General features: G+C 47.6%; 1 protein-coding gene across 2 annotated transcripts in view; it reads left to right on the forward strand.

Annotated features, from left to right (window-relative positions):
• Positions 1-885: 885 nt before the first annotated feature.
• The window catches only part of GATA4 (GATA binding protein 4), a 42,137-nt gene continuing 27,100 nt past the window's right edge, over positions 886-15,922 (forward strand). For both annotated transcript variants that reach the window (XM_054383536.1, XM_054383537.1), the window contains exon 1: positions 886-1,414. In XM_054383536.1, the coding sequence (XP_054239511.1) occupies positions 886-1,414 (529 nt within the window). The remainder of the gene's footprint in view (positions 1,415-15,922) is intronic.

Below are 15,922 nucleotides of genomic sequence, written 5' to 3' on the forward strand. Positions count from 1 at the left end.
TCTCCCCTTTTAAGCATCTCTCCACGCGTGGCTGACTTTTTGAGGATGTAGACATGCCTGGGGTAGGCGCGGGGTGAGAGGTAGGGTCGAACCAGCCTTCTTTCTCCTCCTTTCCCCCTTTCCCCACCGACTGTCTAATTTAATTCCCCCCTCCCTCCCCCCCAAGCCCACATCAAACGCCCGCCTCAAGGGCCATTAACAACTTAAAGCACCGATCGTACCTGCTGGACAAAGGGGGTTTGCTCCGGGCTGTAGGAGAGAGCATCGCTGTCTCTCACCTTCCAGGCTGTGTAGCCCTCCCCTTACACCTTCCTCCCCCTACCCCAAACTGCTCTAACCTCCTTATCTCCTCCGCCCGGGGAGGGGGGGTCCCGGTCCCGGCCCCGCCGCCGCCTCCTCCCGCATCCCGGCCGCATCCCCCCGCTGCCTCCCCCGGAGGTGTTGTTGGACGGGGCGGGGTGGGGGGGTTAAGGAGAAAGGCGGGGAGGAGACTGGCGAGGGTTTTAAGCAGCCCAGCCCCATCGTAGAGGGGTGGGGGTGGGGGGGGCGGGAGGTGACGGATGGAGCGCGGTGGGAGAAGCTAAATCCAGGCGAGAGCTAAATCTCTCCTCCGAAGGGACCTGGACTTCTTTCTTGGGGTCTCGAAGAGGCCTTTGGACCTGCTGAAGGTGGGGAAGGTGGGTGGCGGGGAAACAGGGGAGGGCGTGTGGAGGAAAATTGTATCGTTGGTGGTGTTTTGGTTTTGTCTGGAAGGCTGTGCCCACGCGAGATCACTCCAGCCACCGCTCGCTGCAGGGAAAGTGGAGCCTGGGGTTTTTCGCCGGCTCCCATCGCTCTGGATTGTGGCCGGGGACCCGGCTGGGGTTTGGGAAGGCCCATCACGAGATGTACCAGAGTTTAGCAATGGCAGCTAACCCCGGCCCTCCAGCGTACGAGGGGGCAGGTGGCTTCATGCACAGCGCGGCCGCAGCAGCATCTCCCGTCTATGTGCCCACCACGAGAGTCACCTCCATGCTCCCCAGCCTGCCGTACCTCCAGAGCAGCGCCTCTTCCCAGCAAGGCAGTCCCGTCTCCAGCCACTCCATCTGGACTCAACCCGGAGCCGAAAGCGCCGCTTACAATCCCGGATCATCTCACCCTCCCGTGTCACCTCGGTTCTCCTTCTCCACCAGCACACACATCCCTGCCACCTCTTCCCGGGAAGCCGCGGCAGCCTACAGCAGCTCCTTGAACCTTTCTACGAACGGGAGGGAGCAGTACAGCAGGGGCTTCGGCAGCTCCTATTCCAGCCCCTACCCGGCTTATATGAGCCCCGAAATGGCCACCACCTGGACTTCTTCGCCCTTCGACAGCTCCATGCTGCACAATCTACAGGGCCGGGGGACGCCCGCAGCCGCCCGCCATGCCAACATCGGTGAGTGTTAGCCAGGGTTGGGGTATGGGAGGGAAGGTTTTACCCTGCTGTCCACCCCCGAATTTTTCTGAGCACACCCCTCTTTGGGTAGGGCAAGGTGGTATGAAGGGCAGGACAGAGAAATTCGGGATACTTGGATCGTTGCTGCCCGAGCCACCTCTCTGGCTGCAGAACATGGGGGGCCCTGCGGTGCTGTGGTTTCCCTTCCCTGCACACATAGTCTCTCTACAAAAATTACCATTTCCAAATATCTTTAAGGACCACCATCTATAAAAAGATAAATATCATTTAGGGGTAGGCCTGGAGCAGCAAGACAAGATGTGTCCAGCTCCCATGCAAAGGCCTGCTGGCTCCACAAACTGCTCACTGGGGGTTTCAAGGCTGGGATGGGGATGAGCATAGTGTCCACGACCAGGGTGCTCCATAGGCATGCAGGCAGCTTCTTCCCCACCTTGCTTCAGCTGTAAAAATGGGCAAAATTTTGTTTTGAAAGTGGGGAAATCAAAATTTGGCCAGTGAATCCTGGATCTTCTCTTTGGGTCGTTTTATGTTATGGCTTCGGTGTTAATTTTTGGGGAGGTTATTCAGAGTGGAAAAAGGGAAAGTGAAGAGAAATTCAATGCTGAGGTGAGAGAGACAATAGAGGAGAGAAAGAAATGTGTCCACATTTATTATCACATCTTTTAGAGGCCTTACAGGCACATCTGAAGGACCTAGCCCTGTATTTCAGCGTCTCTTTGGCCCAAAAATCTCATCCCTGATCGCTTGTACCAACCTCAATCTCAGAGCCTTTCATTTCATTTAATTGAGCACTCCTGGCTTCTACAACCAGAAATTGTACCAAGTGGCTTAAAATATTGTTTTTATATTTGGTAAGGTGGAAGAGGGAGAAAGGAGGAGAGAAATGCAGGGCACATCTTTGCATCGCTGCTTCATAAGCCTGCCTTCTCTCCCTGAAGGTATTTCTGTCGACTTAGGGGTTTGGGTTAGCAAAGAAAAAGACTCAAACACATCTGTAGTTACATTTTAAGACCATGGTTTTTAACCTGAATTTTGGAGGGTGATTTTTCCATCATGTCTCACTAGATTTGCTTTATGTTTAGCATTATTTTAAGACATGAAAACAAGGACAGTAGGACGCTGGTGGAAGCTTGGCCTTGCCAATGCCTTTTGCTTTTCTTTGGATGTTCGGAAATGGCTTAAACCAGGGAACAGATTCTCTTTAAGGATAAAGTTTTGGTCTATCAGATAACGTTTTTTGTGAAGGTAGAAAGTATGGGGGGGGGGGGGAAGCAGGAGGAATTGAATAATTAAATAATAATTGTATATTATCAACAAGAGACACATTTACATTTAACTACGGAGAGCTTTCTTGGGGGGAAAAAATAAATGTACCTTTTTGCAGTGGTCTTAAAAGGGCTGTTGGCCATAAAAACAAGCTAAACCCAAAATAATGCAGATGAAGAATTTCAGTTGCAAAACCAGCCAGCGGCTTTTGAGGTGCCAGAGACAGAGCTCAGTGATTTGGGGAGGTTTGAATCCTGCGTTCAGCAGCAGTTTGCGTTGCAGGTCTCACAGCCTGCAATGTGATGGCAAAAAGAAAAAAAAAGGAAAAAGAGAAAAAGTGGTTTTTATCTGGGCTCTGAAATAGCACAGGGCAGATGGGATGCGTTGAGTTCAGAAGACCTTAGCGCTTGCTAACGAAAGGAGCCAGGATCCTTTTCCATCGTCGGGTCCTGATTCGGGGGCTGGATTCAGGCTATTGCTGAAGGCAAAGCGGCAGATCTCCGGGAATTCATTAGCATGGGTCTAATTATGTTTCTGCTACTTGGGTTTTAAATAAAAAGTGCTTGAATTTTGGTGAAAAGAAAAAAAAAAAGAAAAAAGAAAAAAAGAACATAAGAGAAAAAGAAACTGCCTGAAAGTCGGCGAGTGTTAAAGTCAGGATTTTTCGGAAGGCAGCTCCCCCAGCAAGCAGTTTAAGATCCCGATCTCCCGATCTGTCTGTCCCTTTCCCTCTTCTCCCTGAGTTAGGACGCGGGTGCTGCCGGGCTGCTCCCCGCCGGGCTCCTTTTCGACCGGGTAGACGGTACTGAGAGGGGCTGTATGAGGCACGTAAAAGCTGGCTGCTGGTTTCCGAGCGGGGAGAAAGATTTCTTTCTGATGAGCAAGCTCTGATGGGCTGAAAGATTTAGCCTAAGGGAAGCACCATCCCAGACCCACTATTAAATGCAAGCATGGCTCAGCATCCAAGCAGCCGTTGGCACGACGGAGCCCAGGCTCCTTCCTCTGCCTTTCCTTAGGACTAAAGATATTTTTATTCGCTGCACAACCAGGAATCTTGAGGTAGAAGCAAAATCCCTCACACAAGGCTGTATTAAATCAAGTGGGCTTTGCAGAGCTCTCAGTTACCTCCAGGGATTTTGCTGCCTGGAGAACAGTCACCTTTCCAGTGCTAAATGCAGAGCACCTCTGGGATGATTAGAATATTAATTATTTGTTTTTAATAATGAAGAGCAAGTCTGTGCAGGTGTAGTTGTATATGCAGGCACACATCTGCAGTCTGTGCAAGTGGGCATAGCATTTTTTTGCCCTGCTGTATAGCAATGCTCTGGGGAAAGAAGTTTAGTGAAATTGTGTTCAAAGAAAATGGTACTAAAAGAAGTAAAGATCTTCATGTTGGTTTTTTGTTTTGTTTTGTTTTTGTTTTGTTTTGTTTTGTTTTGTTTTGTTTTGTTTTGTTTTGTTTTGTTTTCCCTGATAAAAGGTATCTTGGGCTGGGTTAAAATGTGCCAATGCAGCTTTATGATATAAAGTGCTGGGAAGGATGAGTGCCTAAATCACACGATTTGAACATTTTTCCCCGGTGTGAGTTCAAACTGCCAAATTTGGGCTTTTCAAGGGTAAGTTTGGCAAATGATTTCATTACCCTGAAGGGCAGCATCAGACCCCGTGAGGACGTGAACTTGCTCCAGGCATTCCCTGGGATGGTGTTACAGTGAATTCTCAACTTAATGAGGCATGAAAAGGACCCACTGCAAAGTCCCCTTGCAGGATACTCCCCTGCCAGAGCCCAAAACCACTTAAAAGCTGTCCTAAAATTAGCATGGACAGGCAGCTTTCTGCTTCCCCTTTCCTCGGGCAGAGAGGAGTGGGGACTAATGGTGGCACAGGAGCCCAAGTGCATCCAGCTCGCTGCCGCTTGCTGCCTCCTGGATGATTCCAGGCTGTGGTTGGAGGGCCAGATCCTGCTTTGCCATTCTCACCCGTGGTCATTTTGCTTTTGACTAAGAAGCAGCAGGGTTTTTCTTTTGCAGAGTCATCGAGGAGGTTGATGTGGTTGGGAACAAGTTGGGGTGAGGGGCTGTGGACATTTCTGAAGAGTACTTTGCTTTTTGTTTTGACTCAGCCGAAGGCAGGGTTCCCCAAACAGGCACCCACCAGCAGCATCTGGGAAGATCAAAGCCTGGAGCAGGCACGGGTTTGGAAAACGTCTTCTCCACTGCTGGTGGGGGAGATTGTGAATCAGATCTTAAGATTTCCCATAGGGATGCTAAAAGATTTGCTCTGAAGCATCCTCGAGGCAGGAATTTCCAGTGACTCATCGGCATTTGTTACAAATCCTCTGCCCTACGAGCAGCCCCTGACCTTCCCCATGCACCTAAGGACAAGGTAGCTGCTCCCTGTGGGACATCTGTGCTGTCCCTGCCCTGAGAGGGATGAGACCATAGGATGGAGGGATGGGGCCATAGGGCTAGGATGGAGGAATGAAACTACAGGATGGAGGGATGGAGCTATACAATGGAGAGTTGGAGATGCAGGACAGAAGGATGGAGCAGCAGGACAGAAGGATGAGGGTGTAGTACGTGTCTGCCCTTTGCAGAGGACCCTACCTCCCCTGCTTTGCAAGTGATTTGGCTTCTCACCTCAACTCCACTGGCGGGGAAGGTTGGCCCAGGGCTTTGTTCCCCGCTGCGAGTCTCAAGCCACCTTCTGCTCTCCTGCCTAATTTAATTGTCACCAGTCAGTCTGGGTTTTTAGATGAAACCCACAGAATGAGGGTTTCTAATCTTTCAGCAAGATCAAGCTCAAACACACCAGCCCAAATCCACAAACAGCACATTTGAAACTGTCAATAAAGCAAGACCAGTAACCAGAATTATCATCAGCATGGGCACTGTGTCACTCTTATTAATAATACAAGTCTCTAATTGAAAACTGCACTTTATTACCCAAGACAAGTCCATGTCCTGCACAGAACAGCCGTGGTGGTAGTGTATGATCCATTATAAATCCACATGAGTTTTTGTAGAGCAGTAAAAGTCAAGGCAATGGACAGTGGCACTGAATCTAAGACTTTATTAAGCCAGGATTAATTACTTTTTTTCTCCTCCACACACACACTCACCTATGTGACTTTACCCTTATAACAATAACAGCAATATTTTCTTTAAGAAACAGTTTGGATTTTATTCTTTCCCTATTTATTTCCACCAATTTGGAGGGAAAGACATGAAATCCTTGGTAACAGACGAGTGTTTATCAGGCAGTGTTTCCCAAAGGAAATTTGGCCTGATCCTGCTGCCTCTGTGCTTTTCTAATGATGGACAAACCTTAGCTTGGCCAGCAGAGAGGGGGGGTCCCCAAAACTGGTTAGCCCAAACACAGATGAGTATTTAGAATGAGTAAAACATCTCATTTAGAAATATGAAGGAATGACCCCCAAAAAACCCAAAACCCAAACAAAACCCCAAATCCAACAAAAAATAAAACCCACCAACAAAGCACCAACCATCAAATAAAATCCCCAACTTGGTGAAAAAGCAGTGAGGTGAGCAAGTTCTCTGCCTGAAGGTCGGCAGCTTGTTGCTGCTGGGGAAGGATATGTGCACTAGCTGTTAAAACACAGGCAGAAAAATGTAATTTTAAAGGAAAATCCAGTTCAAAAAGTTTTGCCAGTGTACTTCTGAAAAATGCAGAGACTTCTCATCGGCACGAGGTGGAAACTTCTGCTGCCCGAGCCCTGCAGAGCTTTGCATGCGTCGGAGAAAGGGCTGCAAAAATAATACATCCTCTTTCGGGCATTTTTGTCCCCCAGTTTCACATGCTAGCCTGGCATGTCCTCCCCACTCTCCCATTTCCTTGCTGAAAAGGAGGTGCAGAAATGGGACATTCAGGGATCTCATCCTCGCTCGGCGATGCGTCCGGGAAGGAAGGGGCAGAGGAAGGTGTGGGGATGCAGCTGAACTCCTTGGGCCTTCCTGGCGTTTTTGCAACCCTTGTTATAGGAAGACTTCATGAAGTGTCTTGCCTCCCATTTGGGGTTCACTGCTGGCTGCGAAACCAGGCAGGGATCTGTGTCAAGAGCTCAGACCATGGGGTTTAAGTGGCTGGTTTTGTTCACACTGGGAGGGCAGAGGCAGAAATGCAGATTGGTTTTTGCCCGGCCGGCTGTGCCAGCCCCATCTTACAGCGATGTGTGACCCCCGAATAATGCAATTACGTGGCCAAAACCAGCTGTAATGGTAAGGGTGGGTTGTCACAGGTAGAGTTTGCTTTGGAGGTGTGGGGGATGTGTGTAATTATGCCTGTAGGACTGCAAAAAAGGGTGGTTGGAAAAGCCAAATATTCACCTTGTTGGTGAATCCCGAATTCACGCTGCTGTCTGGCAGGAAGGTGCAAATACCCCTTTGGTGCGCGGGTGTGAAATGCTGCCTGAATAACCAGGCAAATACGTGAGAATGTGTGCTTACTTCCAAAAGTAACTTCAATTATAAAAGCAAATTTCATCACCAGGTAGGATTAAGCTTTTTTTTTTAATTTTTTTTTTGTTTTTAGAGGGGAAATAAAAAAACCTTTTTGGGTCCCCTTCACGGAGCAAAAAATCTTGCAGTTGTTGATGACAGCATCCAGCGTTACAGCAAAATATTAAAATTCCTCTGCCTTTTACAAGTCTTCTCCACATCATGGGTCACAGTGACCTGTCCAAGCTGTAAATACATCTGTAATGACAAATTAAACCCAATTATCTGCCATGCCTGAGCAGTGAGGTCTTTAGACATAGGCACAGACATATGTGACAGCACTTGAAAATAATTTGATCATTGTTGGCTTTGTGGCGGCTGGTACGAGGGGCATGAAAGGCTGTTTTGAAACCCTTCATGTTTCTGTTGTGCTAAGCAATGCCATTTTAAAGTCTCTTATGGCAGAAATGTGAGGATTTTCTTTTTTCCCTTCTGGTTTTTCAGAAGGTTCCTTGCTGGGGTACGCTTGAGTTTGCCGCATTCCCTTGTGCTGTTGCACTCGTTCAAACACGCGGAGCTCTCGGCGCTGATTTCTGGTTCAATATGATAAACCGGAGCTGGATTTTCTCACCCCCCTCCCCCAAAAAAAGTCTGCTAGGAAAACAAAATCTCTGGGCAAAGATTTTCAAAGCTGGGCAGATATTTGACCCCGCCATCGGCGATGAAACATTTCAGCCTTCGGGTTTTGGCAAGGCCTGAGTTTTAAAGCCAAGTTTGGGGTAGTGTCAACTGGAAGCAAAAAGAATTTTTTTCTGTTCCATGAAGTGCAGGGTGATATTTTGTTCTTGATGAATTGCTGGCACAAAGGGGTTTTGTTTTTGGGGTTTTTTTGCTCAGTTAGGTGGACACCTATATGTAGAATGCACAGTTTGATTGGAGTGGGATGAAGTTGAGTCTTTCTCATGTCTTTTTGCTCTTTTTCTCTGTCTGTCTCAATCCTGATGATTCACCCAGAGAAAGCTTCCAGAATCAAGCCCCTCTCCCTCCCCCAAAAAAAGAAAAAGATTAAAAAGATTTACTACGGACTGTGAAAAAAAAACAAACCAACCAAGCATCCTCAAAACCTCCACTTTGATTGCTCAGAGCTGAAACCATTCCTATTTAAAAGCAAAGGGAGGTTTGCTGGGAGCTGGTGCAGGATCAGGCCCAGGAAAGAAGCTTCAGTAGAGAAGAAACGCAGCACCTCTGGGGACCTACAGGTTTTATTGGGGAGAGGTGAAGCTCCAAAAGTCAGTGAGATCTTTTTTTTTTTTTTTCTTTTTTTTTTCTTTTTTTTTTTTCTTTCTAGAAAGTGGCCACTTGGTTTACATGTTGCAGCATAAAGGGGGATTTGTGTCTTTTTATTACATTATTTTCGATGAACCACAAAGCTGCTGAGCTTCTTACTGAAGCCGGCGGGGCTTGAACAGCTTGCAACAGCCTTGGGAGAAGAGTTGGAAATTTGCCTTTTTTTTTTTTTTTTTTTTTTTTTTTTTTGTGAAAGAGGGAAAAAAAATAATTCATGGAAAGTCAAGCAAAAATAAGCTTTCCACTAGAGGTGGGGTGAGGGCAGCCAGAAGAGAGCTGCAGCAGGGCTGATCTCCCGTCTCCACCAGGGACTGGTACTGGACACTTCTGAGTCTGGCATAACAAAATCACTGCCTGGAAATGTTTCCTCCTAATCTCTGGGAATTAGGTCGGTGTCTGCTAGGGAAGCATTTCAGGAGAGGTCCCACAGTGGGATGCCGCTGCCTGCTCTCTCTCTCACTCTCTCTCTCTCTTCTTCCTGAAGCTCAGCCATTTTCCTACAGCTGATGCTTCCAGCCTTAGTGTGGCGTATTTACAGGGGTTCTGGCTAGGGCTGGGTGCCTCTTGCTGTCAGGGTCTCCTAAAAAGTTAAAACTCAGCCCAGCAGAAGAAGTTGAGGGCAGAATCGAAGAACCACTTTGGTTGGAAAAGACCTTTGAGATATCAAGTCCAACTGTTAACCTAGGACTGCCAAGTCTGCTACTGAATCATGTTGCAGCTCCTGCCCCAGAGCTGGAGCAGGAAGAGAGAAGGGGATCACACTGCTCCCTCAGAGCCAGATTTTGCCAATTCTTGGTTGTTTTTTTCTTCTTTAGCTCCTGCTTGCATGGTGCTCTCTGACTGTATTTATAATATGTAAGCAAGTTTCAGGTCATCCCCTGGCCTTGAGCGACGGTGGGGAGTGGGCTGCCTCCTTTGGCTCTTCAAACACCTCCAAACAGTTTGGGAGGCATCTCCCTCTTGTCTGCTCCTCAGCTGCCTGCCTTTGACTGCTGCCAGCCATTGTGCCTCCATGTGCCTCAGTTTTCCTTCAAGCTCCAGCTTCCGGAGTCATGTTATCATTTGTCAGGCTCTGGTTTTGCAGGAAGGGAAGGAGCAAGAGAAAAGCTGGGAAACCTTGATTCCTATCTGCTGAAATTCTAGAAGGGACAGGAAAAATAACCTAATATTTATTATTTAAACTCCTAGGAGTTTCTAAGCCAGGCTGTTGGGTTTGCAAGCCAGGGAGCCATCAGTATTTAATATTCAGGGCTTGCAGCACTGGAGCTGTAGAAAATCAGCGAGGCGGTGAGCCCCAGACATCAGGACTCCTCTGAATGACGTGTTCGGCCCCAGATGTCTGAGATTATTTTGGGAAGGGAGTGCTGGCCCCTGGGGCTGGCTGCTCAGGGGCCTGACTGCTGGGAAGGACACCAAGTTGGGATATACCTTGGTGATGTGAAGCACGAAATGGGGCAGCTGGCTTGGAAGGGATGTCTCCTCTTCATGCCTCTTTGGGCTGGATTGTAGGCACCACTGAGGCTTTTCTCAAGGGACTTCCCATGTTGAATCTTTCCTTGTTTCAAGGGGGCTGGTCATCGATGCTGTGAGCTTTCAAGGTGTAAAAAGATCTGGCCTCGAGGGTTTTTTCCAGTTCCCATCAGAAGCAGGAGGATGAAATCCCTCTTGATCACCCCCCTTCCCTTTGCCCCCAGCCAAGGAAGGGTCTCACCACCGCAGGGCTACCTGCCTGCCCTCCCCAACCATTTCTATCCCTAAACCAACATCCCAGTCAGGCTCTGTCACCTCCCTTTTCATGCCAAATCAATAACAACGGGTGAGCAGGTTAATTATAATCACAGAATAAACGCCACAGTCTCAAAGTTCACTCAACTTCAGCAGCGTTTCAAAACGAGTGGACGACGACAAGAAACTTTCATTGATTCCTGCGGGGCAGGTGTGGGAGTTTGAACCTGTCCCCACGCTGATCTTGATTCAAGACCTACTCAATTTTCTTCCTTATCTCAACTTTCCCCTATCTTATAATGCCTGTTATTTTAGATAAAAAGTCCAATCAATTGAGTTAGAAAAACTGCAAGTTATATGTTGCCCTGATAAGTTCGGTACCTGCTGGTTTATTGGCCTGGGCTGAAGTTTCTGTGCAAACTGACCTTTACTGGCAGGCAGCAGAATCACTCCATCCTCCCACCCCATTCAGGGGCTGAGTTGACTTAACGTCCAGAATGACTAATAAAAGAGGAAAAGAGAAGGGCCAGGGGTTAGACAAACTGACTGTCCCCTACAACATGATGAACTGTAGTAAACACCTTTGTGTTTGCCCCTGGCTGGCATCCCACTGAGAGGCCAGGATCTGGCCTAACTTATTTTGGTGTAACTCTTCTGAGCAGGTTTTATCAGTGTGACACCCCTGAACTGGAGTCACTGCCTGTGTCTAAATAACATCCCTGCACTAGAATCACTGCCATCATCTTCAGAACAAGAGGACACAGTCTCAAGCTGTGCAAGGGGATGTTTAGGCTTGATCTTAGAAGAAAAGTTCTTCACAGAAAGAGAGATTGGCCATTGGAATGGGCTGCCCAGGGAGGTGGTGGGGTCGACGTCCCTGGAGGTCTCTGAGACTAGATGAGGTGCTTAGTGCCATGGTTTGGTTGATTAGATAGGGTTGGGTGGTCAGCTGGACTTGATGGTCTTGGAGATCTTTTCCAATGTGATTGATTCTGTGATCTAAATTAGTGAGCTAAAGAAAAATAGGGCTAGGAGTGGGGATCTGCCCATGATCATCAGCATTGCTTAGTGCTGTTGTGCTCAGAGAGGGCTTTGATATGAGGAGCAGTATATACTCTACATATCTCATGTGTATATGTATAAATATGTTTTATTTATCATAGAAGTATAGAAAGGTTTGGGTGGGAAGGGATCTTAAAGACGTTGAGGTCCTGGAGCAGGACTAGAGAAGGGCAACAAAGCTGGTGAAGGGCCTTGGTCTCAGAAAAAGTTCTTGTGAGGAGTGGCTGAGGGAACTGTTGTTTAGTCTAGAGAAAAGGAGGCTCAGGGGAAACCTTATCACAGTCTCTACAATTACTTGAAAAGAGATATTGGTCTCTTCTCTCTAGTAACAAGATGAGAGGAAATGGCCTCAAGTTGCACCAGAGGAGGTTTAGATTCAGTATTAGAAGAAACTTTTTCCCTGAAAGCTTTCTCAAACACTGAAATAGGCTCCCCTGGGAAGTGGTTGAATCACCAAGCCTGGAAGAGTCTAAAAGAGGCAGAGATGCAGAGCTAAAGGACAAGGCTTAGCCTGAGATTTTATAGAGTTGGATACTGGTTGGATTTGATGATCTTAAAGGCCTTTTCCAACCAAAACAATATGATTCTATAACCTTTGAAGTTCATCTAGTCCAACCACCTTGCATTGAGCAGGGACATCTTCTACTACATTCAGGTTGCTCAGAACCCCTTCCAACCTGACCTGGAATATTTCAGGGATGTAAAATGAATTCTTATATATATATGTGTGTGTGTGTGTGTGTGTGTGTGATGAACATATACATTCACACACAGAATTCTATATACTTGTGTTCTATATAGCTATAGAATTATAATTCTAATAGCACAACCAATTGAGAATTGATTAGAGATAACTCCTGGCTTGCTACAATGGCATTCTTTAGGACACAGTATCTGAGTATATATACAAATGTGTGTGTGTGTATATATATATATATATATATATATATATACATACAGCAGGTTGAAATAGGTGATTCTGCCACTTTGCTCTGCTAAGACCTCACCTGGAATACTGTGTCCAGCTCTGGAACCCTCAACACAGGAAGGACATGAACCCCATGGAGCACATCCAGAGGAGGGCCACAAAAATGATCAGAACTGGAACACCTCTGCTACAAGGACAGGTTAAAGGAGCTGGGCTTGTTCAGCCTGGAAAAGAGAAGGCTCTGGGAAGACCTAACAACAGCCTTCCAGTACCTGGAGGGGTCTTCCAAGAAGGCTGCAGAGGGACTGTTTACAGAGGCCTGCAGTGATAGGATGAGGGGCAATGGTTTGAAATTAAAGAGTAGATTTAGATTGGATGTTAGGAACAAGTTCTTTACCATCAGGATGGTGGAACACTGGAACAGGTTGCTCAGGGAGGTGGTTGAGGCCCCATCCCTGGAGGTATTCAAGGTCAGGCTCGACAAGGCTCTGAGCAACCTGATCTAGAGAAGGATGTCCCTGCTGACTGCAGGGGGGTGAGACTGGATGACCTTTGGAAATCCCTTTCAACCCAAATCATTCTGTGTTTCTATACACATACATAATATAGACATATGCTAACTATAATACAATTAATTATATTCCTACAAGCAGGTGACTTGGAGAAATGTCTTTTTCGTCTAATCTGCACCAGCCTGGAATGAAACAAACAAACAAACAAACAAACAACTCTGAGATTCTGGAGCTGCAGGACTGTAAAAATGTAGGTTGGATGATGTCTGCTTTACCCTCCTGCCTGAAGCAGGACAACCACTAGCAGCAGCTGAGGTCTGTTGTGGTTTTACCTGGATGAAGCCTGTAAAAGCCCAGGGATGGAAACTCCTTCCCATCCTAATCAAAATGCTTTCCCTAATGCCCAGCCTGTGGTTTATGCTGTGTCACCTTGTGTCATCTCCCACTGCTGAGAAGAGTTTGGCTCTGTTGTTTGCAAACATTTGCCCAGCTGATGTCCTTGTAATGATCCCAAACAGCAGCAATTTCCCTTTGTCCCAGAGCTACCTTTGGTTTTGATCTACCTGGGTGCTGGTAGTCACCTCTACAGACAGACAGATGGTCACCATCAGACAGACAGATGATGCAGTAGGACATACAACCATAAACCATTAGGTTCCCATGTTTTAAGGAGTCAGCTCACCAGCTGCTCTGTAGAACCCTGAGCAGGTCACAAGCATATGATGGCTGTGTCATGCTTGATGATGAACTAGCACCAGATGCCAGCCCCAGGAACAGGAGGGACTATGCTCTTCAATCACCAGCATGGCCCCTGGCATGGTCCAAGCACAGACCGTCTCAGCCTGCCCCAAGCATCTCCTAGTAAAGATCATGGGAGGCAGTTTGGATGTGACCATTGTAGACTGGGGCCCAAGAGCATCTGACCAGGGCCAAACTCTGCTAGCTGGGCTTAGAGTCAGGGTTCACCAGTTCCCCAGGAAGCATAAGGCCACTTCCCATGACTCAGCCGTAGAGCAGCAGCTTGGCATGCCTCCACAGCACACCTGCTTGTGGTCCCCTGTGGGTACATTGGACATGGTCACACGTGCCAGAGGTGATCCACTGCCTGTGGCCAGCTCAGAAACAGCTGCCCAGGTGGGATCATGACATTGGAAATCCCAAGCTTTCCTGATCATCCACTTTTTTTCCCCTTCATGCACTAGATCTTCTGGGGGTTGCACTAGTTGAACTTCAGAGGTCTTCTCCAACATAAACCCTTTTGTGATTCTGTGACCCTTGCCCTTGCAAAGGCACATCCATTTGGAGATGGAGCATACTTCAAGAAGAAGAATGCTGTAGTTGGTTTTGCCTTGTCCAAAGAAAGACCATTTCCAGGTACCTTCTGCCAAGCAGACCCCTGGCTGTGGATAGTCCCATCCTGACCAATTCCTGGACTCTCCATGCTAATCTAAGATTTGTTAAAAAATATTTGGACAGTTGCTAGCAGAGGAATCTCCTGTTTATCAAAAGAGCCCCAGATATTTACAAGTGTAAGAATTGTAAGTAGGAGTAAGGAAGGGGAGGTCACCTTGGTGGGTGGGATCCCAGCAAAAGAAAGCAGAACATGGAGTTCACTCATGCACAGCTTGACAGTCAGCAGAAGTTGCTATCAAAAAGGGTGGCCAGCAAGTGCTCTGACCAAAAGCATCCTACATCCTTGGGGATGTTTGCATGCCTGTCTCCTGTATAGCAGACTGTAGATCTTTTGGATGTGGGAACTGGTACTTCAAGAGTGTAGGTCCACAGTCACTCCAGCCAGCTCTGGCACAACCACTGGGCTTGATGGTTTGGGGTCTAGTGTCCATGTTTTCCCAAGCAACCAGCTTGGCCAATCTCTCAGGGCCACCTCCTGCCCATTCCTGAAAGAGGTAGTTTGTGTGAACTGCTTTAAAGGAATCCAGCCCATTTCCACCCACCCCTCTTCTTATCCTCTGTGTGTCTCCATGTCTCTGACTGTGGCCTTTCAAAGTTGTGCTGTTGCCCTGCTCCAGTGTGGCAGGGGAGAGCCTTTGCTCCGTCTCACAGGGGAAGAACAATGCTGCAAGGAGATGAAAAGCCTTGCTCGAGGGAGGCCTATTGCAGAGCCAAGACTGAACTCAAATCCAGGCCCAGGGTTTGACCAACCTTCCCATCGTGTCCCTCTTGCACATGTTCTCAGCTGGACCCTTGGCTGCTTCTACCTCCACTGTCCTTCAGACCAGGGAAAACATATGCACAAAGGGAAGGAGTATTCTTGGCTGTTGGCAGTGGTGTGTGCCATAGACCTTGGCTTGCCACAGGCAGAGGAGGGAGCTTTGCAGGGGAGGGACACAATGTTCCCTTTGCCTTGATGAGAAACATTTGGCCTGGGAAGGGTTGCACAGGAACAGTCTCACCACAGTGTTTCTGAAGCAAGTGAAAAAAAAAAACAACAAACATTTATTTGCCTTTTGGAAAGGACCACGTGGCTCAGACAGACTGCAGGTTGAATGTTCCCTAAGCTTCAAACAGGGTCTTTAGGTTTGGTCAAGTACTCAACTTGGACATTAGGAAAAAAAATTTTCCCAGCAAGAGTGGTCAGACATTGGAATGTGCTGCCCAGGGAGGTGGTGGAGTCACCAACCCTGGATGTGTTTAAAGGTGGTTTGGATGTGGTGCTTGGGGATATGGTTTAGGGGTGAACCTTGTAGAGTAGGGATCTTGGTTGGACTTGGTGATCCTGAGGGTCTTTTCCAACCTGAATGTTTCTGTGTGATTCTGTGACTTTCTCCACCATAGATGTGTCAGACAAACCCCAAAACATTGTGGGACAAGCATCAAGCCATTTCTGTGCAGCTGCACAATGATGCACTGTGGTTTTGGCTGAGCATAGGGAATTTACCTGCTTCTCCATTTCCTGCAGATCAGCAACCACTCAGGTCATGTTAATCCAGATCAGAGGAGAAAAGGGAGCCACATTCAAACCAGCAACCAACCTAGTGATTCACATTGCTCAGAAAGCCACTGCCCTGCTCTCCATATGTCTAAACTCCATCAGCCTCTAAAATAGTGGGGCCCTCAATGAGTTTCCCCCAAATTCATTCAGAGGAGAAACAGGCAGAGAAGAGGGAAGGGCAGGAAGGGGGAAGATTAAGGGCAGAACCTTTTTTGTACAGAAACATCCTCAGCTCCA

Source organism: Indicator indicator, chromosome 9, assembly GCF_027791375.1.
Source record: "Indicator indicator isolate 239-I01 chromosome 9, UM_Iind_1.1, whole genome shotgun sequence".
Taxonomy (NCBI): Eukaryota; Metazoa; Chordata; class Aves; order Piciformes; family Indicatoridae; genus Indicator; species Indicator indicator.